The sequence below is a fragment of the Amblyraja radiata genome, unplaced genomic scaffold (assembly GCF_010909765.2).
Source record: "Amblyraja radiata isolate CabotCenter1 unplaced genomic scaffold, sAmbRad1.1.pri scaffold_397_ctg1, whole genome shotgun sequence".
In the NCBI taxonomy this organism is placed as follows: domain Eukaryota; kingdom Metazoa; phylum Chordata; class Chondrichthyes; order Rajiformes; family Rajidae; genus Amblyraja; species Amblyraja radiata.
This window is the reverse complement of record NW_022630519.1, coordinates 160,573-183,950: the sequence shown is the minus strand read 5'-3', so window position 1 is coordinate 183,950 and position 23,378 is coordinate 160,573. Positions and strand designations below refer to the sequence as shown.

General features: G+C 49.0%; 1 protein-coding gene across 1 annotated transcript; it reads left to right on the top strand.

Moving 5' to 3' along the window:
• The first annotated feature begins 5,899 nt into the window (after positions 1–5,899).
• Positions 5,900–23,334, top strand: vwa5a (von Willebrand factor A domain containing 5A). Its single transcript, XM_033016659.1, has 8 exons — positions 5,900–5,922; positions 12,238–12,287; positions 14,429–14,631; positions 16,112–16,334; positions 17,075–17,241; positions 19,124–19,238; positions 21,065–21,231; positions 23,219–23,334. The coding sequence occupies exons 2-8, from the start codon at positions 12,245–12,247 to the stop codon at positions 23,309–23,311; spliced, it is 1,011 nt and encodes a 336-aa protein (XP_032872550.1). The 5' UTR covers positions 5,900–5,922; positions 12,238–12,244; the 3' UTR covers positions 23,312–23,334.
• The last annotated feature ends 44 nt before the right edge of the window (positions 23,335–23,378 follow it).

Sequence of the window (23,378 nt, the reverse complement as noted above, 5' to 3'; positions counted from 1 at the left end):
GAGGAGGGGGGGGGGTGAGAGGAGAGGAGGGGGGTGAGAGAGGAGAGGAGGTGAGAGGAGAGGAGGGGGGTGAGAGAGGAGAGGAGGGGGGTGAGAGGAGAGGAGGGAGGGTGAGAGGAGAGGAGGGGGGTGAGAGGAGGGGGGTGTGAGAGGAGAGGAGGAGTGTGAGAGGAGGGGGTGTGAGAGGAGAGGAGGGGGAGGAGAGAGATGAGAGGAGTGAGGAGGGGGGGAGAGAGATGAGGAGGTGAAAGGATGCAAGGGTAGAGACAGAAAGAAAGGGATAGAGGGGGAAAGTGAGGTAAAAAACAGGATGAGAATAGAATAGAAAGAAGAGAACAAGAGTAAAAAGGAGAGGGGGATAGAATACAAAGGAGTTAGATAAAAGGAGAAGAAAGAAAGGATAGAGACAGAGAGAGAGGGAAGGAAAGTGGGAAACAGGACAAGTTGTGAAAAGATGAGAAAAAGAGAAAGAGCCAAGCGATCAGCTGGAGGAAGCCGGTTGGGTCGGGCAGCATCTGTGGGTGGGGAGTCAGGGCGGACTGATGTAGGGTGTTGACCAGAAATGCCAGCCATTCCTTTCCACCCACTGCTGCTGCCTTTGGGTAGATTACGCGTTGGACCAGATTCCAGCGCCGTCAGTCCCTTGAGCCTCACATAGAAACATTGTCTATAGGTGCAGGAGTAGAGGCCATTCGGCCCTTCGAGCCAGCACCATTCGCCATTCATTATGATCACGGCTGATCATCCAACTCAGTATCCTGTACCTGCCTTCTCTCCATACCCCATGATCCCTTTAGCCACAAGGGCCACATCTAACTCCCTCTTAAATATAGCCAATGAACTGGCCTCAACTACCTTCTGTGGCAGAGAATTCCACAGGTTCACCACTCTCTGTGTGAAAAATGTTTTCCTCATCTCGGTCCTAAAAGATTTCCCCCTTATCCTTAAACTGTGACCCCTTGTTCTGGACTTCCCCAACATCGGGAACAATCTTCCTGCCCGGGTGGCACAACGGTTGCTGCCTTACAGCGCCGGATACCCGGGTTCGATCCTGACCACAGGTGTTATCTGTACGGAGTTTGCATGTTCGAACCGTGACCTGTGTGGGTTTTCTCCGGGGGCTCCAGTTTCCTCCCACCCTTCAAACCCTCCCACTCGGCTTGTACTCGCTAGAATTTAGAGGATTGAGGAGGGGTGATCTTATAGAAACTTACAAAATTCTTAAGGGGTTGGACAGGCTAGATGCAGGAAGATTGTTTCCGATGTTGGGGAAGTCCAGGACAAGGGGCCACAGTTTAAGGATAAAGGGGAAATCTTTTAGGACCGAGATGAGAAAATCATTTTTCACACAGAGAGTGGTGAATCTGTGGAATTCTCTGCCACAGAAGGTAGTTGAGGTCACAGTTCATTGGCTATATTTAAGAGGGAGTTAGATGTGGCCCTTGTGGCTAAAGGGAACAGGGGGTATGGAGAGAAGGCAGGGATGGGATACTGAGTTGGATGATCAGCCATGATAATTTTGAATGGCGGTGCAGGCTCGAAGGGCCGAATGGCCTACTCCTGCAGCTATTGCCTATGTTTCTAGGTTTCAAAGACGTACGGGTTTGTAGGTTAATTGGCTAGGTATGGTTGTAAATTGTCCCCAGTTTGTGTAGGATAGTGTTAGTGTGCTGGGCTCACTGGTCGACACGGACTGGGTGGGCTAAAGGGCCTATTTTGACACAGTATCTCTAAACTACAGGGAGGTTGAGCAAGAGAGAGAGAGAGCAAGTGCCAAGAAGATGAGCGACTCTTCCTGGAACTGGTGTGGGACAGTGGGTGTGTGGGAGAGGGATGGAGCACGATGTTCCCTCTGTGAACTGCAGGCAGACATCCTGGGAGATGTCCTGGTCTTCCCAAAACCCCTCGTCCTCCCAGCTCAGCAAGATGTCCGTCGGGGAATGCTCTCAAGTCTACTCCGCCATTCAATCAAGGCTGATCTATCTCTCCCTCTCAACCCCATTCTCCTGCCTTATCCCCATAACCCCTGACACGCGTCCCAAACAAGAATCTATCCGTCTCTGCCTTAAATATATCCATTGATGGCCTCCACCGCCTTCTGTGGCAATGAACTCCACAGATTCACTGAGACCCACTCAAACTAGTGGGATCACAGGGATGTTTAGCCTAAAGATAGGTACGAAGGCTACTGAGAATGACACGACAGCCTCAAGGATGTTTCGGGTTGAGACCCTTCTTCAGGGGAGACTGACTCTCAGTCTGAAGAAGGGTCTCAACCAAAACACCGCCTATTCCTTTTCTCCAGAGATGCTGCCTGACCCGGCTGAGTTACTCTAGCTATGGGCGAGTCCAGAACCAGGGGCCACACACAGTTTAAGAATAAGGGGTAGCCATTTAGAACGGAGACGAGGAAACACTTTTTCTCACAGAGATGTGTGAGTCTGTGGAATTCTCTGCCTCAGAGGGCGGTGGAGGCCGGTTCTCTGGATGCTTTCAAGAGAGAGCTAGATAGGGCTCTTAAAGATAGCGGAGTCAGGGGACATGGGGAGAAGGCACGAAACGGGGTACTGATTGGGGATGATCACCCATGATCACATTGAATGGCGGTGCTGGCTCGAAGGGCTGAATGGCCTCTACTCCTGCACCTATTGTCTATTGTCTATTGTCTATTGTCAATCTATCGCCCTCATAATCTTACAAACATCTATAAAGTGGCCCCTTATTCTTCTAGGTTCCAGTGTGAATAGACTCAGCCTGTCCAATCTCTCCCTGTGTCTAAAGCCCTCCATTCCCGACTGGTGAATCACAGCCTGTGGAGATTACAAAAAGTGGTGGACAACGCCCGTTCCATCACGGGCACTGATCTCCTCACCATCGAATGGATCTGTGGGAGGTACTGCCTCAAGAAGGCAGCAAGCATCATCACCTACCCACACCACCCTGGCCACATCTCCAGTTTCACTTCTGCATCACACAAACCAACCTCCCTTCCATTGTGTATGAAGGAAGGAACTGCAGATGCTGGTTTAAACCGAAGATAGACACAAAATGCTGGAGTAACTCGGGCAGCATCTCTGGAGAGAAGGAATGGGTGACGTTTCGAGTCGAGACCCTTCTTTTCTTCAGGTCTGCAACCGTCACCCATTCCTTCTCTCCAGAGATTTTACCTGTCCCGGTGAGTTACTCCAGCATGTTGTGTCTACAGTGCATTCAGAAAGTATTCAGACCCCTTCACTTTTTCCACATTTACAATGTTACGTTACAGCCTTATTTTAAAATGGATTAAATTATTTTTTCTTATCATCAGATAAAGTGATGATAAGAAAAAGTCTACAGAGTGATTTAGGCCATTTGGAAGAATGGGCTGAAAGATGGCAGATGGAGTTTAATGCTGATAAATGTGAGGTGCTACACCTTGGCAGGACAAATCAAAATAGGACGTACATGGTAAATGGTAGGGAATTGAAGAATACAGTTGAACAGAGGGATCTGGGAATAACCGTGCATAGTTCCTTGAAGGTGGAATCTCATATAGATAGGGTGGTAAAGAAAGCTTTTGGTATGCTAGCATTTATAAATCAGAGCATTGAGTATAGAAGCTGGGATGTAATGTTAAAATTGTACAAGGCATTGGTGAGACCAAATCTGGAGTATGGTGTACAATTTTGGTCGCCCAATTATAGGAAGGATGTCAACAAAATAGAGAGAGTACAGAGGAGATTTACTAGAATGTTGCCTGGGTTTCAACAACTAAGTTATAGAGAAATGTTGAACAAGTTAGGGCTTTATTCTTTGGAGCGCAGAAGGTTAAGGGGGGACTTGATAGAGGTGTTTAAAATGATGAGAGGGATAGACAGAGTTGATGTGGACAAGCTTTTCCCATTGAGAGTAGGGAAGTTTCAAACAAGGAGACATGACTTGAGAATTAAGGGACAGAAGTTTAGGGGTAACATGAGGGGGAACCTCTTTACTCAGAGAGTGGTGGCTGTGTGGAATGAGCTTCCAGTGGAGGTGGTGGAGGCAGGTTCGATGGTATCATTTAAAAATAAATTGGATAGGTATATGGATGAGAAGGGAATGGAGGGTTATGGTCTGAGTGCAGGTAGATGGGACTAAGGGAAAATAATTGTTCGGCACGGACTTGTAGGGCCGAGATGGCCTGTTTCCGTGCTGTAATTGTTATATGGTTATATGGTTATCAATCTATACACAATACCCCAGAATGAAGATGCAAAAAAAGATGTTGGCAAAGTAATTAAAAATAAATAACTGAAATATCACATTTCCGTAAGTATTCAGACCCCTTTGCTGTGACACTCAAAATTGAGCAAAATTGTCCGTAGACCTCCGAGACAAGATTGTGTCAAGACACAGATCTGGGGAAGGGTATAAAACAATTTCTGCAGCGTTGCAGGTCCCGAAGAGCACAGTGGCCTCCGTCATTCTTAAATGGAAGAACTTTGGAACGACCAGGACTCTTCATAGAGCTGTCTGCCCGGCCAAACTGAGCAATCGGGGGAGGTGACCAAGAAACTGACGGTCACTTTGACAGAACTCCAGATCCCTCTGCGGACATGGGAGAACCTTCCAGAAGGACAACTATATCTGCAGCACTCCACCAATCAGGCCTTTATGGTAGAGTCCAGAACGCAGCCGCCCGACTCATCACCCACACCAAATCCTGGCATCACATCACTCCAGTCCTCAAACAACTTCACTGGCTTCCCATCTCCCACCGGATCACCTACAAAATCCTGATCCTCACCTACAAAGCCCTCCACCATCTGGCCCCCCCATATCTCACTGACTTCCTCTCCCCCTACCAACCCTCACGGTCCCTCAGATCCACATCAGCCGGTCTCCTCTCCATCCACAAGTCCAACCTCCGCAGTTTTGGGGACAGAGCCTTCTCCAGGGCAGCTCCCAGGCTCTGGAACTCCCTCCCCCAACTGATCCGCAATTCCGTGTCCCTCACCATCTTCCAGTCCCCGCCTCAAGACCCATCTCTTCACCTCTGCCTATCCTTAGCCCCACGTCCCCCTCCCTTTTCATCTGTGCATTAATCGCCTCGTATTGTGTTTTGTATTGAATTCTGTCTTTACTTTGTGTACTAGTCATGTCTCTACTATTTATTTCATTCCCCTTACATGTTTTTCCTCTACCTGCTAAATTTTTGTAAGGTGTCCTTGAGACTCTTGAAAGGCGCCCATAAATAAAATGTATTATTATTATTAGAGTGGCCAGACGGAAGCCACTCCTCAGTAAAAGGCACATGACAGCCCGCTTGGAGTTTGCCAAAAGGGAATTTGTAACTCCCTCTTCTCTCTCCCATCGGGCAAAATGTACAAAAGTGTGAAAACACACAGCTCCAGATTCAGCATGGAGAAACTCGGCGGGTGAGGCAGCATCTATGGAGCGAAGGGAATAGGCGACGTTTTGGGTCGAGACCTGAAACGCCACCTTTTCCTTCGTTCCATAGATGATGCCTCACCGGCTGAGTTTCCCCAGCATTTTCATCTACCTGGGACAGGTACATGGATCGGAAAGGTTTAGAGGGATATGGGCCAAATGTCCTCCTTTCTTTTAGTTTTCACCTGGGTAACCTGTGTGGATTTTGTTATTCAGAGCAAGTCAATAGGTCTGGTCAATACTGTACTATGGGACGGAGAATGTTTGTGGCTCATTTCAAATTTGAATGTACCCAGGCGTGTCCCTGTTTGTAAAGAGACCTGCGGCTTCTTTAAGCAAACTGTGGGGGGAGTGGCTGCTGAGGTCGCTAGGTGGCATTTTTGTACTTGGAAGCATCGAAGGGCGAGGCACCGCAGATTACGGAAATCTGACATAAAGACGGAACTCACTGCATGCACTCAGTGGGTCCGGCAGCATCAACGGAGAGAGAGAAGCATTGGATCATCGTTTAAGGTCGGTAACCTTGGATCACAACGTACGTGGAGGTTTAGGCTAATGTATATGATCCAAATCCAAAATAGGACGTACATGGTAAATGGTAGAGAATTGAAGAATACAGTTGAACAGAGGGATCTGGGAATAACCGTGCATAGTTCCTTGAAGGTGGAATCTCATGTAGATAGGGTGGTAAAGAAAGCTTTTGGTATGCTAGCCTTTATAAATCAGAGCATTGAGTATAGAAGCTGGGATGTAATGTTAAAATTGTACAAGGCATTGGTGAGACCAATTCTGGAGTATGGTGTACAATTTTGGTCGCCCAATTATAGGAAGGATGTCAACAAAATAGAGAGAGTACAGAGGAGATTTACTAGAATGTTGCCTGGGTTTCAGCAACTAAGTTACAGAGAAAGGTTGAACAAGTTAGGTCTTTATTCTTTGGAGCGCAGAAGGTTAAGGGGGGACTTGATAGAGGTGTTTAAAATGATGAGAGGGATAGACAGAGTTGATGTGGACAAGCTTTTCCCATTGAGAGTAGGGAAGATTCAAACAAGGAGACATGACTTCAGAATTAAGGGACAGAAGTTTAGGGGTAACATGAGGGGGAACTTCTTTACTCAGAGAGTGGTAGCTGTGTGGAATGAGCTTCTAGTGGAAGTGGTGGAGGCAGGTTCGATGGTATCATTTAAAAATAAATTGGATAGGTATATGGATGAGAAGGGAATGGAGGGTTATGGTCTGAGTGCAGGTAGATGGGACTAGGGGAAAATAATTGTTTGGCACGGACTTGTAGGGCCGAGATGGCCTGTTTCCGTGCTGTAATTGTTATATGGTTATATGGTTATCAATCTATACACAATACCCCAGAATGAAGATGCAAAAATAGATGTTGGCAAAGTAATTAAAAAGAAATAACTGAAATATCACATTTCCGTAAGTATTCAGACCCTTTTCTGTGACACTCAAAATTTGAGCAAAATTGTCCGTAGACCTCCGAGACAAGATTGTGTCAAGACACAGATCTGGGGAAGGGTATAAAACAATTTCTGCAGCGTTGCAGGTCCCGAAGAGCACAGTGGCCTCCGTCATTCTTAAATGGAAGAACTTTGGAAGGACCAGGACTCTTCATAGAGCTGTCTGCCCGGCCAAACTGAGCAATCGGGGGAGGTGACCAAGAAACTGACGGTCACTTTGACAGAACTCCAGATCCCTCTGCGGACATGGGAGAACCTTCCAGAAGGACAACTATATCTGCAGCACTCCACCAATCAGGCCTTTATGGTAGAGTCCAGAACGCAGCCGCCCGACTCATCACCCACACCAAATCCTGGCATCACATCACTCCAGTCCTCAAACAACTTCACTGGCTTCCCATCTCCCACCGGATCACCTACAAAATCCTGATCCTCACCTACAAAGCCCTCCACCATCTGGCCCCCCCCATATCTCACTGACCTCCTCTCCCCCTACCAACCCTCACGGTCCCTCAGATCCACATCAGCCGGTCTCCTCTCCATCCACAAGTCCAACCTCCGCAGTTTTGGGGACAGAGCCTTCTCCAGGGCAGCTCCCAGGCTCTGGAACTCCCTCCCCCAACTGATCCGCAATTCCGTGTCCCTCACCATCTTCCAGTCCCGCCTCAAGACCCATCTCTTCACCTCTGCCTATCCTTAGCCCCACGTCCCCCTCCCTTTTCATCTGTGCATTAATCGCCTCATATTGTGTTTTGTATTGAATTCTGTCTTTACTTTGTGTACTAGTCATGTCTCTACTATTTATTTCATTCCCCTTACATGTTTTTCCTCTACCTGCTAAATTTTTGTAAGGTGTCCTTGAGACTCTTGAAAGGCGCCCATAAATAAAATGTATTATTATTATTAGAGTGGCCAGACGGAAGCCACTCCTCAGTAAAAGGCACATGACAGCCCGCTTGGAGTTTGCCAAAAGGGAATTTGTAACTCCCTCTTCTCTCTCCCATCGGGCAAAATGTACAAAAGTGTGAAAACACACAGCTCCAGATTCAGCATGGAGAAACTCGGTGGGTGAGGCAGCATCTATGGAGCGAAGGGAATAGGCGACGTTTTGGGTCGAGACCTGAAACGCCACCTTTTCCTTCGTTCCATAGATGATGCCTCATCGGCTGAGTTTCCCCAGCATTTTCATCTACCTGGGACAGGTACATGGATCGGAAAGGTTTAGAGGGATATGGGCCAAATGTCCTCCTTTCTTTTAGTTTTCACCTGGGTAACCTGTGTGGATTTTGTTATTCAGAGCAAGTCAATAGGTCTGGTCAATACTGTACTATGGGACGGAGAATGTTTGTGGCTCATTTCAAATTTGAATGTACCCAGGCGTGTCCCTGTTTGTAAAGAGACCTGCGGCTTCTTTAAGCAAACTGTGGGGGGAGTGGCTGCTGAGGTCGCTAGGTGGCATTTTTGTACTTGGAAGCATCGAAGGGCGAGGCACCGCAGATTACGGAAATCTGACATAAAGACGGAACTCACTGCATGCACTCAGTGGGTCCGGCAGCATCAACGGAGAGAGAGAAGCATTGGATCATCGTTTAAGGTCGGTAACCTTGGATCACAACGTACGCGGAGGTTTAGGCTAATGTATAATATCCAAATCCAAAATAGGACGTACATGGTAAATGGTAGAGAATTGAAGAATACAGTTGAACAGAGGGATCTGGGAATAACCGTGCATAGTTCCTTGAAGGTGGAATCTCATATAGATAGGGTGGTAAAGAAAGCTTTTGGTATGCTAGCCTTTATAAATCAGAGCATTGAGTATAGAAGCTGGGATGTAATGTTAAAATTGTACAAGGCATTGGTGAGACCAATTCTGGAGTATGGTGTACAATTTTGGGCGCCCAATTATAGGAAGGATGTCAACAAAATAGAGAGAGTACAGAGGAGATTTACTAGAATGTTGCCTGGGTTTCAGCAACTAAGTTACAGAGAAAGGTTGAATAGGTTAGGTCTTTATTCTCTGGAGCGCAGAAGGTTAAGGGGGGACTTGATAGAGGTCTTTAAAATGATGAGAGGGATAGACAGAGTTGACGTGGACAAGCTTTTCCCTTTGAGAGTAGGGAAGATTCAAACAAGAGGACATGACTTGAGAATTAAGGGACAGAAGTTTAGGGGTAACATGAGGGGGAACTTCTTTACTCAGAGAGTGGTAGCTGTGTGGAATGAGCTTCCAGTGGAAGTGGTGGAGGCAGGTTCGATGGTATCATTTAAAAATAAATTGGATAGGCATATGGATGAGAAGGGAATGGAGGGTTATGGTATGAGTGCAGGCAGGTGGGACTAAGGGAAAAAAGTTGTTCGGCACGGACTTGTAGGGCCGAGATGGCCTGTTTCCGTGCTGTAATTGTTATATGGTTATAAGTTATATCACGAGTACTGAGGTCGTTTCGTTGAGTTTAGTTTATTGTCAAAGACAGACACAAGAAGCTGGAGTAACTCAGCGGGACAGGCAGCATCTCTGGAGAGAAGGAATGGGTGACGTTTCGGATCGAGACACGCCTTCAGATATTGTCACATGCAGTGGCGGACTAGCCATGGTGTCAGCTTGCCCGATGGCAAGTGTGGGCCCCTGATGAAGTGGTAGCAAGTGGGCCCCTGTTAAATGATAGCATTGTAGTTGTGGGTGGGCCCCCTTTGTCTCCTGGCAACCAATATTTGTAGACCCAGTCCGCCACTGGTCACTGGAAGCTTTTCACTGTACCTCAGCTTTCGAGGTCCAGTGAAAAGCTTTTGTTGCGTGCTAACCAGTCAGCGGAAAGACAACACACGATTACAATTGAGCCAGCAACAGTGTGCAGATACATGATAAACTAAATAAAGTTTAGTACAAGATAAGTCATGTAAAGCCTGATCAAAGATAACCTGAGGATCTCCAAGGCGGTAGATCTGGTTCTGGTAGGATGGTTCAGTTGCCTGATAACAGCTGAGAGGAAACTATCCCTGAATCTGTAGGTGTGCGTTTTCACACTTCTGTACCTCTTGCCCGATGGGAGAGGGGAGAAGAGGGAGTGGCCGGGGGTGCGACAGGTCCTTGATGATGCTGCTGGCCTTGTCCAGGCAGCGTGAGGTGTAGATGGAGTCGATAGAAGGGAGGTCGGTTTGTGTGATGGATGGTCTGGGCTGCGTCCACAATTCGCTGCAATTCCTTGCGGCCTTGGATGGAGCTGTTCCCAAACCATGTTTACGTTGCATCCCGATGGAAAGCTTTCTGTGGCGCATCTGGAGAAGTTGGTGAGAGTTTTTGGGACATGCTGAACTTCCTAAGCCTTCTAAGGAAGTAGAGGCATCGGTGTGACCTCTACAGTGAGAAGCTTTGTTTTGCATGCTATTCAAACAGATCAGATGTACCATACATAGAGTGCCATACATATCATACATACATATCAGTCTGAAGACCCGAAACGTCGCCTATTCCTTCGCTCCATAGATGCTGCCTCACCCGCTGAGTTTCTCCAGCACTTTCATCCACCTTACATAGAGACAGTTTAGACTCGTACAATAGGCAGAGCAAAGGGAAAGGTACAGGAGCTTGAAGCTTATAGACAGAACAGTGGGGCAATGGTACAGTTGTTGTCTCACGGCACCCCAGAGACCTTGGGTTTGATCTTGACTATGGGTGCTGTCTGTGTGGAGTTTGCATGTTCTTTCTGTGACTGTGCTCCCACATCCCAAGTACGTGTCGGCTTGTAGGTTAATGGGCTTCTGTAAATTGTCCCTAGTGTGTGTAGGATGCGAACGTGGGATAGCATGGGACTGGTGTACAGATGCTCGATGGTCAGTGGGCCGAAGGGCCTGTTTCCCATGCTGCGTCTCCAAGTTCCACACAGAGTGTAGACTACATTTCGGGACGGCAGATGGCACAATGGGCTAAGTGTTCGGCTGGCGACCGGAAGGTAGCCGGTTCGAATCCCGCTTGGAGTGCATACTGTCGTTGTGTCCTTGGGCAAGACACTTCACCCACCTTTGCCTGTGTGTGAATGTGTGTGAGTGATTGGTGGTGGTCGGAGGGGCCGTAGGCGCAGATTGGCAGCCACGCTTCCATCAGTCTGCCCCAGGGCAGCTGTGGCTACAGAAGTAGCTTACCACCACCGAGTGTGACTGAGGAGTGAATGAATAATGCGATGTAAAGCGCCTTGAGTATTAGAAAGGCGCTATATAAATCCCATCCATTATTATTATTATTACATTTCTCAGCATTGTAGTGCAACAGTGCCATCGACAAAGCCCACTGTCCACAATGGGGCAGAGGTGAGTGGGGGAGTACCCTAGCTAATGGAAGGGCCGTTCAGAAGGGGAAGAAGCTGTTCCCGAGCCTGGTGGTGCCAAGCTTCCAAGCTTCCGTCTCGTCTGCCGGACGGGAGCGGGGAGAAGAGGGAACATGTCTTTGGTTATGTTGTGGAGGGTGAGGGGGGGAGGAGGGCGGTGGAATCAGACACCACCCACGGGGGAGAGGGGTGGGGGGAGGGGGAAGGGAGGGGGAGAGAGAGGGGTGGGGAAGGGAGGGGGAGAGAGAGGGGTGGGGGAGGGAGAGGGGTGGGGACTCCATCATTGGCATATCCTTATTTATAAGACTATCCTCGGTGTTCTTCCTTCATACCTGCAGAAGTATGTAATTCGAAAAAGCACAGGAACTTATCAGCTCGGCTCTGAGGACTTGTTCTTACTAACTGTACCTAAAGTCCGTACTGAACTGGGGAAAAGGGCATTTAGTTATGCTGCCCCCTTCGCATGGAACCAGCTGCAGAATGAACTGAAACTTAAGGAGCTGGTTTCTATAAACAGATTTAAATCCCTTCTTAATGATGTTGAAGCGGGCTCTTCTGTCTGTACATGCTTTGTTTGATGATGTTCTGACTGTGACTCTACTTATATGTTCTCTGTTGTTTTAAAAAAAAATTATTGTCTGTAACTGTGGAACTGTGCTGCTGCCTGTCTTGGCCAGGACTCTCTTGTAAAAGAGATTTTTAATCTCAATGAGACTTCTCCTGGTTAAATAAAGGTTAAATAAAATAAAATAAAATAAAAGTATGTGGGAGAGAAGTGGAAGAGTGGGGAGGGAGGGGTAGGGGGAGAGGTGGAAGAGGTACAGAGGGGTAGGGGGAAGGGGGCGGAGGGAGAGATTGAAGGGGGTTGGGGGAGAGAGGGATGGGGGTGGGAGGAGAGGGGAGGAGAGAGGTGTGGGGGAGGGTGGAGATGGGGTACCACCATGAGGGACCACCTCCAGTTTCAATTCCATTTGGAATATTGTGGAGGACCAAGAACCAAACGGTACTCATCATGACTTCTCCTTGCATTGCAGTGACACCATGGAAAGACAATGTGGACTCCTCACAGCTGAGAATGCCCCAGGTAAAGAGTCGTCCACCTGCACCACAGTTCCTGTCAATGTAGACAGTGGCCATTCGGCCCATCCAGTCCTAGCCAGCACACACGCTTGGGTCAGCATATGAAGAGCGTTTGACAGCACCGGGCCTGTACTCGCTTGAGTTTAAGAGGATGAGGGGGGGACCTCATTGAAACTTACCCAACAGCGAAGGGTGTAGAGAGGATGTTTCCACTAGTGGGAGAGTCTCGGAATGATAATTCCGTGGTATTTATATCCCTTCGTCCGTTCAGTGAAAACACCGACTAGAATACTGTAAAAATCATCCTTTATTTCACCATGGTGACCAGGTTTCTCTGTGTACCCTGGGAAGCTCTCCCAGTAGATCAGTAGATCGCTAGAATTTAGAAGACTGAGGGGGGATCTTATAGAAACGTACAAAATTCTTAAGGGGTCTGAAGAAGGGTTTCGGCCCCAAACGTCGCCTATTTCCTTCGCTCCATAGATGCTGCTGCACCCGCTGAGTTTCTCCAGCACTTTTGTGTACCTTCGATCTTCCAGCATCTGCAGTTCCTTCTTGAACAAAATTCTTAAGGGGTTGGACAGGCTAGATGCAGGAAGATTGTTCCCGATGTTGGGGAAGTCCAGGACAAGGGGTCACATTTTAAGGATAAGGGGGAAGTCCTTTAGGACCGAGATGAGAAAAACATTTTTTACACAGAGAGTGGTGAATCCCTGGAATTCTCTGCCACAGAAGGTAGTTGAGGCCACAGTTCATTGGGTATATTTAAGAGGGAGTTAGATGTGGCCCTTGTGGCTAAAGGGATCAGGGGGTATGGAGAGAAGGCAGGGATGGGATACTGAGTTGGATGATCAGCCATGATCATATTGAATGGCGGTGCAGGCTCGAAGGGCCGAATGGCCTCTACTCCTGCACCTATTGTCTATGTATCACTGTACTGGGTTTACTCAAAGAGCTGGAATAACTCAACAGGTCATAGAAACATAGAAAAATAGGTGCAGGAGTGGGCCATTCGGCCCTTCGAGCCAGCACCGCCATTCAATACAATCATGGCTGATCATCTAGAATCAGCACTCCGTTCCTGCTTTCCCCCCATATTCCTTTAGCCCTAAGAGCTAAATCCAACTCTCTCTTGAAAACATCCAGTGAATTGGCCTCCTTTGCCTTCTGAGGCAGAGAATTCCACAGATTCATCTCGGTCTCAAAGGATTTCCCCCTTATCCTTAAGCTGTGACCCCTTGTCCTGGATTTCCCCAACATCGGGAACAATCTTCCTGCATCTAGCCTGTCCAACCCCTTAAGAATTTTGTAAGTTTCTATAAGATCCCCCCCTCAATCTCCTAAATTCTAGCGAGTACAAGCCGAGTCTATCCAGTCTTTCTTCATATGAAAGTCCTGACATCCCAGTTCCTTATTTCTACATTTTCCCAGAGGCAGGATCGTCATATGAAAATTCCACAAACCGGGATGACGTACAGTGGGAATGAGTGGGAAGAGATGGTCCATTGGGATTGTGTGCAGTGGGAATAAATGGGAAGGGGTCGGGTCCATTGGGGTTGTAGGACTGAATGGGAAGAGATTAGATCTATTGGGATCTGAATGTGGTGGGAAGGGATGGGATCCTTTGAGATGTGTACAGTGGCAGTGACTGGGAAGGGATGAGATCCATTGGGATTGTAAGCAGTGGGAATAAATGGGAAGGTGATTGGGTTCATTGGAATTGTGGGATTGAACAGGAAGAGGTTGGATCTATTGAGATTCTGGATAGTGGGAATAAATGGGAAGGGATGGGGTCCATTGGGATTGTGTGCAGTGGGAGAGAATGGGAAGGGATGGGGTCCATTGGGATTGTGGATAGTTGGAATAAATGGAAAAGGATGAGATCTGTCGGGATTGTGTTCAGTGAGGGAGAATGGGAAGTGGTCTGGTCCATTGGGATTCTGGATGGTGGGAAGGGATGAGGTCCGTTGAGATAGTGTACATTGGGAGAGAATGGGAAGCGGTGGGGTCCATTGGGAATGTGGATAGTGGGAATAAATGGGAAGAGGTTAGATCCATTGAGATTGTGTGCAGCATTAGTGAATGGGAAGGGATGGGGTCCATTGGAACTCCCCCCTCACCTCATTGCCCTCTCCCCTGTGACAGTGCCTCTCAAGGGTATCTCCGTCCGCCTGGAGGTGAAGGGGTTTGTGGCCGACCTCTCCGCCAGCCTGGAGTATGTGAACGAGGAGTCTGACCCTCTGGAGGCCATGTTTGTCTTCCCCATGGACAGCGACTCTGCCGTCTACCACTTCCAGGCGCAGGTGGGAGGCAAGACCATCGTGGCCACCTTGAAGGAGAAGGAGCAGGTGAGAGGTCAGCCGGACCACGGGCTCGGAGGTCAGAGGTCGGAGGCGATGTGATGGCAGGGGAGTGGGGTGTGGTTGCATGATATCCCATTCACATGACGTAGGTCGGGGTGGGGTGGGGTGGGGTGGGGGACTCCTGAGGTGGAGAAATCGTTGAGATACATAGAACAGTACACCACAGAAACAGGCCCTTCGGCCCACAGTGACTGTGCCAGACATGATGCCGAGCATTCAGTTCCGTTTAGTTTATTGTACCGAGGTGCAGTGAAAGTCTAACCAGTCAACAGAAAGACAATACATGATTACAATCCATCCATTTATACTTGCTATTGAGGGAACGCAGCGTAGGTTCACCAGGTTAATTCCCGGGATGGCGGGACTGTCATATGCTGAGAGAATGGAGCAGCTGGGCTTGTACACTCTGGAGTTTAGAAGGATGAGAGGCGATCTTATTGAAACATATAAGATTGTTAAGAGTTTGGACACGCTAGAGGCAGGAAACATGTTCCCGATGTTGGGGGAGTCCAGAACCAGGGGCCACACACAGTTTAAGAATAAGGGGTAAGCCATTTAGAACGGAGACGAGGAAACACTTTTTCTCACAGAGAGTTGTGGGTCTGTGGAATTCTCTGCCTCAGAGGGCGGTGGAGGCAGGTTCTCTGGATGCTTTCAAGAGAGAGCTAGATAGGGCTCTTAAAGATAGCGGAGTCAGGGGATATGGGGAGAAGGCAGGAACGGGGTACTGATTGGGGATGATCAGCCATGATCACATTGAATGGCGGTGCTGGCTCGAAGGGCCGAATGGCCGACTCCTGCACCTGTTGTCTATTGTCTATCCTGGCCTTTCACTATTCAGGAACAAGTCACGGTTTTGGGGGATTGTGGACGCACTGGTTGGCATGAGGTGACCTGGTGTGTTGCCATAGAGGGAGTACAGAGAAGGTTCACTAGACTGATTCCTGGGATGTCAGGACTATCATATGAAGAAAGACTGGATAGACTCGGCTTGTACTCGCTAGAATTTAGAAGATTGAGGGAGGATCTTATAAAAACGTACAAAATTCTTAAAGGGTTGGACAGGCTAGATGCAGGAAGATTGTTCCCGATGTTGGGGAAGTCCAGAACAATGGGTCACAGTTTAAGGATAAGGGGGAAGTCTTTTAGGACCGAGATTTAAAAAAAAAATTCACTCAGAGTGGTGAATCTGTGGAACTCTCTGCCACAGAAGGTAGTTGAGGCCACACAGTTCATTGGCTATATTTAAGAGGGAGTTAGATGTGGCCCTTGTGGCTAAATGGATCAGGGGGTATGGAGAGAAGGCAGGTACAGGATACTGAGTTGGATGATCAGCCATGATCATATTGAATGGCGAATGGTGCAGGCTCGAAGGGCCGAATGGCCTCTACTCCTGTACCTATTGTCTATGTTTCTATGTGTGTGTGTGTGTGTGTAACCAGAACCCTCTCACCGGCACCCACAGGCCAAGGATGACTACGATGACGCCATCTCCTCGGGACATCAGGCCTTCCTGCTCCACGAGGACGAGAGCAGCAGCGATATCTTCAGATGCAGCGTGGGCAACCTGCCGCCCGGGGACAAGGTCACCGTCAGCTTCCGTCTGGTCCAGGAGCTGCCGCTGGAGGCCGACGGGGCAGTCAGATTCACCCTGCCCGCGGTGCTCAACCCACGGTACACTCCCGCAGGTGAGGCAGCCTAACCACCCGCCCACCCCTGGGGAACACCTCGCTCTCACCCTGACTCCCCGAGACCAACCGGGCGTTACCAAGGGGTTGGACAGGGGCTAGATGCAGGAAGATTGTTCCCGATGTTGGGGAAGTCCAGGACAAGGGGTCACAGTTTAAGGATAAGGGGGAAATCTTTTAGGACCGAGATGAGGAAAACATTTTTTTTCACACACAGAGAGTGGTGAATCTGTGGAACTCTCTGCCACAGAAGGTAGTCGAGGCCAGTTCATTGGCTATATTTAAGAGGGAGTTAGATGTGGCCCTTGTGGCTAAAGGGATCAGGGGGTATGGAGAGAAGGCAGGTACAGGATACTGAGTTGGATGATCAGCCATGATCATATTGAATGGCGGTGCAGGCTCGAAGGGCCGAATGGCCTCTACTCCTGCACCTATTGTCTATGTTTCTATGTTTTGTTGATAAAGTTGGCGTTATATTAATTAGATGATCGTTTGTTTGTAAAACTGCCAACGTCGAGTCTTTGATTGTGTTCATTTGGATGTTGGTTTTTATTTTTTGAATAAAAGTATTCGTATAATTTTAAAAAAGGGACAGGGTCAGACACAGGGTCAGACACAGGGTCAGACGCTCCCCCCCCCGCACCGTCACATCCCGTCACACACAAACTCCCAGACACAGGGTCAGACGCTCCCCCCCGCACCGCCCCCCATTCTAACCGGACTGCCTTTAACTCTTCCAGGTACGCAAGGTCCCAAAATCATCAGCGTCTCTGCCCCTGTGGACAAGCTGCCCTACACCTTGCAGCTTGAGGCTGACTTCCACAACCCACTTGGCATCTCACGGGTCCAGTCCAATTGCGGGGTTACCCCTGTAGAGTTCCTCAACCCGGAGAAAACGTCAGCCAAGGTAAGACACGTTAGTTAGTGTGGTCGACTTTAGTTCAAGTTCAAGTGAGTTTATTGTCATGTGTCCCTGTATAGGACAATGAAATTCTTGCTTTGCTTCAGCACAACAGAACATAGTAGGCATTGACTACAGAACAGATCAGTGTGTCCATATACCATAATATAAATATATACACACATGAATAAATAAACTGATAAAGTGCAAATGACAGATAATGGGTTATTAATAATCAGAGTTTTGTCCGAGCCAGGTTTAATAGCCTGATGGCTGTGGGGAAGTAGCTATTCCTGAACCTGGTTGTTGCAATCTTCAGGCTCCTGTACCTTCTACCTGAAGGTAGCAGGGAGATGAGTGTGTGGCCAGGATGGTGTGGGTCTTTGACGATACTGCCAGCCTTTTTGAGGCAGCGACTGCGATAAATCCCCTCGATGGAAGGAAGGTCAGAGCCGATGATGGACTGGGCAGTGTTTACTACTTTTTGTAGTCTCTTCCTCTCCAGGGCGCTCAAATTGCCGAACCAAGCCACGATGCAACCGGTCAGCATGCTCTCTACTGTGCACCTGTAGAAGTTAGAGAGAGTCCTCCTTGACAATCCGACTCTCCATAACCTTCTCAGGAAGTAGAGGCGAGGATGAGCTTTTTTGATAATTGCGTTAGTGTTCTCAGACCAGGAAAGATCTTCAGAGATGTGCACCCCCAGGAATTTGAAGCTCTTGACCCTTTAGAGATACAGCGTGGAAACAGGCCCTTCGGCCCACCGTGTTCGTGCCGACCAGCGATCCCCGCTCATTAACACTATCCTACACGCACTATTCTGCACAATTTTACATCGATACTACAGCTAATTAGCCGACAAATCTGTACGTCTTTGGGGGGCTTGGAGGAAACCGGAGCACCCGGAGAAAACCCACGCAGGTCACGGGGAGAAGGTGCTAACTCCGTACAGGCGGCACCAGTAGTCAGGATGGAACCCGGGTCTCTGGAGCTGCACCACAGCTTAACATCAATGGGACAGGGGTCATGGAGAGAAGAGACGGGAGCAACTAACTGAGGGGTTTATCATCAGAAGCAGAGGCTTATCAAAGAAAGCCCCACCTCAGTACACACCGTCTGAAAGTAAGCGTGTAGGTACAGCAGGCAGTGAAGGGCATGTTGGCCTTCATAACAAGAGGAGTTGAGTATAGGAGCAAAGAGGTCCTTCTGCAGTTGTACAGAGCCCTAGTGAGACCACACCTGGAGTATTGTGTGCAGTTTTGGTCCCCAAATTTGAGGAAGGACATTCTTGCTATTGAGGGAGCCCAGCGTAGGTTCACCAGGTTAATTCTCGGGATGGCGGGACTGTCATATGTTGAAAGAATGGAGCGGCTGGGCTTGTACACTCTGGAGTTTAGAAGGATGAGAGGGGATCTCATTGAAACATATAAGATTATTAAGGGATTGAACACGCTAGAGGCAGGGAACATGTTTCCGATGTTGGGGGAGTCCAGAACCAGGAGCCACACAGTTTAAGAATAAGGGGTAAGCCATTTAGAACGGAGATGAGGAAACACTTTTTCACCTAAAGAGTGGTGAGTCTGTGGAATTCTCTGCCTCAGAGGGCGGTGGAGGCAGGTTCTCTGGATGCTTTCAAGAGAGAGCTAGATAGGGCTCTTAAAGATAGCGGAGTCAGGGGATATGGGGAGAAGGCAGGAACGGGGTACTGATTGGGGATGATCAGCCATGATCACATTGAATGGCGGTGCTGGCTCGAGGGGCCGAATGGCCTACTCCTGCACCTATTGTCTATTGTCCCTCTCTCTCAGGGGGATATCTGCACACTGACCGGTGTCCTTTGGCCCATCTCTCTCTGCTATCTCACTCTGTGTTGTGATCTCCCCTCCAGCTCTCTCTGGCAGACGGACATGGCTTTGACAGGGATGTGGAGTTCCTGATCTACTGCGACAAGGTTCATGAGCCGAGTGCGGTCGTCGAGGGGGGTCTGGAGACGGCCGCTCAAGGTGGGTGGGACAGAATGTGGGGGGGGGTCTTGTAGTCAAGTCATATTTAATTATATAGCACATTTAAAAAACAACTCGTTGGCCAAAGTGTTTTACATTTGTTATAAGAATAGCACAACAGCGCAGACTACATACATATATACATGTAGCCCTCACTCAGAGGACGTCAGGAAAGGCTTGGGAGTATAGATAAGTCTTTAGTCTCGACTTAATGGAGTCGATGGAGGGGGCAGTTCTGATGGGAAGAGGGACGCTGTTGTTCCACAGTCTAGGAGCTGCAACCGCAAAGGCTCGGTCGATCGCCCCTGAGCTTATGCCTAGACCGCGGGATGTTCAGCAGCCCCAAGTCGGCCGATCTGAGGGACCTGGAGGTGGTGTGGTGGGTGAGCAGACTTTTGATGGAGGTGGGGGCAGGACAAGCCCATTGAGGGCTTTGTAAACATGGAGGAGGGTCTTGAAATGTATTGGGAACCGCACAGGGAGCCAGTGGGGAGGGGCCAGGGTCGGGGGGATGTGGCCCCTTTTTCGGGCGCCCGTCAGGAGTCTCACTGCGGCATTTTGGACCAGTTGCAGGCGGGACAGGGAAAGATTGGCTGATGCCAGTGTAAAGGGAGTAGCAGTAATCTAGGTGGGAGGAGATGAATGTGTGGATGATCTTTTCGAGGCCATCAAACGGGAGGAATTGTTTTATTTTAGTTATCGTCCGAAGCTGGAAGAAGCTAGCGTTTACCACGGCATTGACTTGTTTGTCAAATTCCAATGCTGAAAGGGTGGTGTTGATATCCCCTGGGGTGTGTGGGCCCCATTATGTGGTCCTTTGTACCCAGGGTCTGGTCTCTGTCCTGCTGCGGGGAGTTGATGTGCAGTGGGCTCTCTCGAAACCCGGCTTGGAGTGGGTCCGAAGAAGGGTCTCGACCCAAAACGTCACCCATTCCTTCTCTCCAGAAATGCTGCCTGTCCCGCTGAGTTACTCCAGCAGTTTGTGCCTGTTTCTGAAAGAGAAGTTGTTGTCTTTTTGGTCTCCAAATTTGAGGAAGGTCATTAAGGTACAGCAGGCAGTGAAGAAAGTGAATGGCATGTTAGCCTTCAAAACAAGAGGAGTTGAGTATAGGAGCAAAGAGGTCCTTCTGCAGTAGTACAGGGCCCTAGTGAGACCACACCTGGAGTATTGTGTGCAGTTTTGGTCTCCAAATTTGAGGAAGGACATTCCTGCTATTGAGGGAGTGCAGCGTAGGTTCACCAGGTTAATTCCCGGGATGGCGGGACTGTCATATGAAAGAATGGGTCGACTGGGCTCATATTCACTAGAATTTAGAAGGATGAGAGGGTATCTTATAGAAACATATGAAATTCTTGAGGGATTGGACAGTCTAGATGCAGGAAAAACATTCCCGATGTTGGGGGAGTCCGGAACCAGGGGTCACACACAGTTTAAGAATAAGGGGTCGGCCATTTAGGACTGAGATGAGGAAAGACTTTTTTCACCCAGAGAGTTGAGAATCTGCGGAATTCTCTGCCACAGAAGGCAGTGGAGGCCAATTCACTGGATATATTCGAGAGGGTTAGATATAGCTCTTGGGGCTAACGGAATCAAGGGATATGGGGAGAAAGCAGGAACGGGGTACTGATTGTGGATGATCAGCCATGATCATGTTGAATGGGCGGTGCTGGTGTTAAGGGCCGAATGGCCTCCTCCTGCTCCTATATTTCTATGTTTACATGTCTTGGCACCAGATTACAAGGTTCTCAGTCTCTTGACCTGCCTCTGTCTGTCTGTCTGTCTGTCTGTCTCTCTGCATGTCTCTGTCTGTCTTGCCTTCACACAGGGACCCTGATGGGTGAGGCTGCGGTTATGGTGAATCTCTTCCCCAGTTTTCCCCAGACTGCGTCCAAGGCCTCGGTGGGAGAGTTTATATTCCTGATGGACCGTTCGGGAAGCATGCATTCGCAGATGTCCCAGGAGGACAAGAGGCCTCGCATTGAGTGTGCCCGGGTGAGTCTGGACAGGGCCCTGTGGTGGGGGTGGGGGGGGGTGGGTCAGGGCCGTATCGCATCAATCCGTAGCCAGGACCTAGTCTGGGTCTCTAGTGCAACAAGGCAGCAGCTTTACCCGCTGCACCTCCGTGCCACCCCACAGCGACACAACCTTGTCAGCTAGATAAACATAGAAACATAGAAATTAGGTGCAGGAGTAGGCCATTCGGCCCTTCGAGCCTGCACCGCCATTCAATATGATCATGGCTGATCATCCAACTCAGTATCCTGTACCTGCCTTCTCTCCATACCCCCTGATCCCTTTAGCCACAAGGGCCACATCTAACTCCCTCTTAAATATAGCCAATGAACTGGCCTCGACTACCCTCTGTGGCAGGGAGTTCCAGAGATTCAACACTCTCTGTGTGAAAAAAGTTCTTCTCATCTCGGTTTTAAAGGATTTCCCCCTTATCCTTAAGCTGTGACCCCTTGTCCTGGACTTCCCCAACATCGGGAGCAATCTTCCTGCATCTAGCCTGTCCAACCCCTTAAGAATTTTGTAAGTTTCTATAAGATCCCCTCTCAATCTCCTAAATTCTAGAGAGTATAAACCAAGTCTATCCAGTCTTTCTTCATAAGACAGTCCTGACATCCCAGGAATCAGTCTGGTGAACCTTCTCTGCACTCCCTCTATGGCAATAATGTCCTTCCTCAGATTTGGAGACCAAAACTGTACGCAATACTCCAGGTGTGGTCTCACCAAGACCCTGTACAACTGCAGTAGAACCTCCCTGCTCCTATACTCAAATCCTTTTGCTATGAAAGCTAACATACCATTCGCTTTCTTCACTGCCTGCTGCACCTGCATGCCCACTTTCAATGACTGGTGTACCATGACACCCAGGTCTCGCTGCATCTCCCCTTTTCCTAGTCGGCCACCATTTAGGAGATCCCCACACTGACCTTTCTGTCCTGGGCCTTCCACCACTGCCAGAGTGAGGCCCCAACACAAATTGGAGGAACAGCAACATGTTTTTCTTGGGCAGCTCACACCCCGAGCGGGTGTGAAAAACCCCCACCTTCGTTTAAGAAAGAACTGCAGGTGCTGGAAAAATGGAAGGTAGACTGGAGGAACCCAGCGGGTGAGGCAGCATCTATGGAGCGATGGAATAGTTGGCGTTTCGGGTCGAGCCTGAAGAAGGGTCAGTCATTCCTTCTCTCCACAGATGCTGCCTGGATCCCACTGAGTTACTCCAGCATTTTGTGTCTCTCTTCATTGTAAACCAGCGCCTGCAACAAAGGAGATTGTGATCGACAGCGGGAAGTGAAGCAGTACACACACACACACACACACACACACACCCGCAGTCATAGCAAACAGGCCCTTCAGCCCAACATGCTCCGTCTATACTAGTCCCACCTGCCTGCCTTTGGCCCATATCCTTCTAAACCTGCCCAATCCAGGTATCCATGCAAATGTCTCTTCAATATAATGATCGTACCTGCCTCAACTACCTCCCCCGGCAACTGGTTCCATACACCTAACACATTTTGTGTGAAATAGGGATAGAAACATAGAAACATGGACAATAGGTGCAGGAGTAGAGGCCATTCGGCCCTTCGAGCCTGCACCGCCATTCAATATGATCATGGCTGATCATCCAACTCAGTATCCTGTACCTGCCTTCTCTCCATACCCCCTGATCCCTTTAGCCACAAGGGCCACATCTAACTCCCTCTTAAATATAGCCAATGAACTGTGGCCTCAACTACCTTCTGTGGCAGAGAATTCCACAGATTCACCACTCTCTGTGTGAAAAATGTTCTTCTCATCTCGGTCCTAAAAGATTTCCCCCTTATCCTCAAACTGTGACCCCTTGTTCTGGAATGGGATGGGATCTCCCCCCCCCGGATCCGGGCACAGCCTCCGGCAGAGCGGCGGGAATGCTGGAATGCCGCGGAGCACGGCTGAGCCTGAACGCCGACTTTTGTTCCCTATCCCGCAGGAAACGCTGCTCCTGCTCGTCAAGAGCCTTCCTATGGGATGTTACTTCAACATTTACGGATTTGGGAGCAGCTTCGTGTCGTTCTTCCGGTGAGTTTTCATCCCCGAGTCAGGAAGCTGCGGCCTCTCCTGTATGTTCCTAACCACCACAGCCGGTGCCC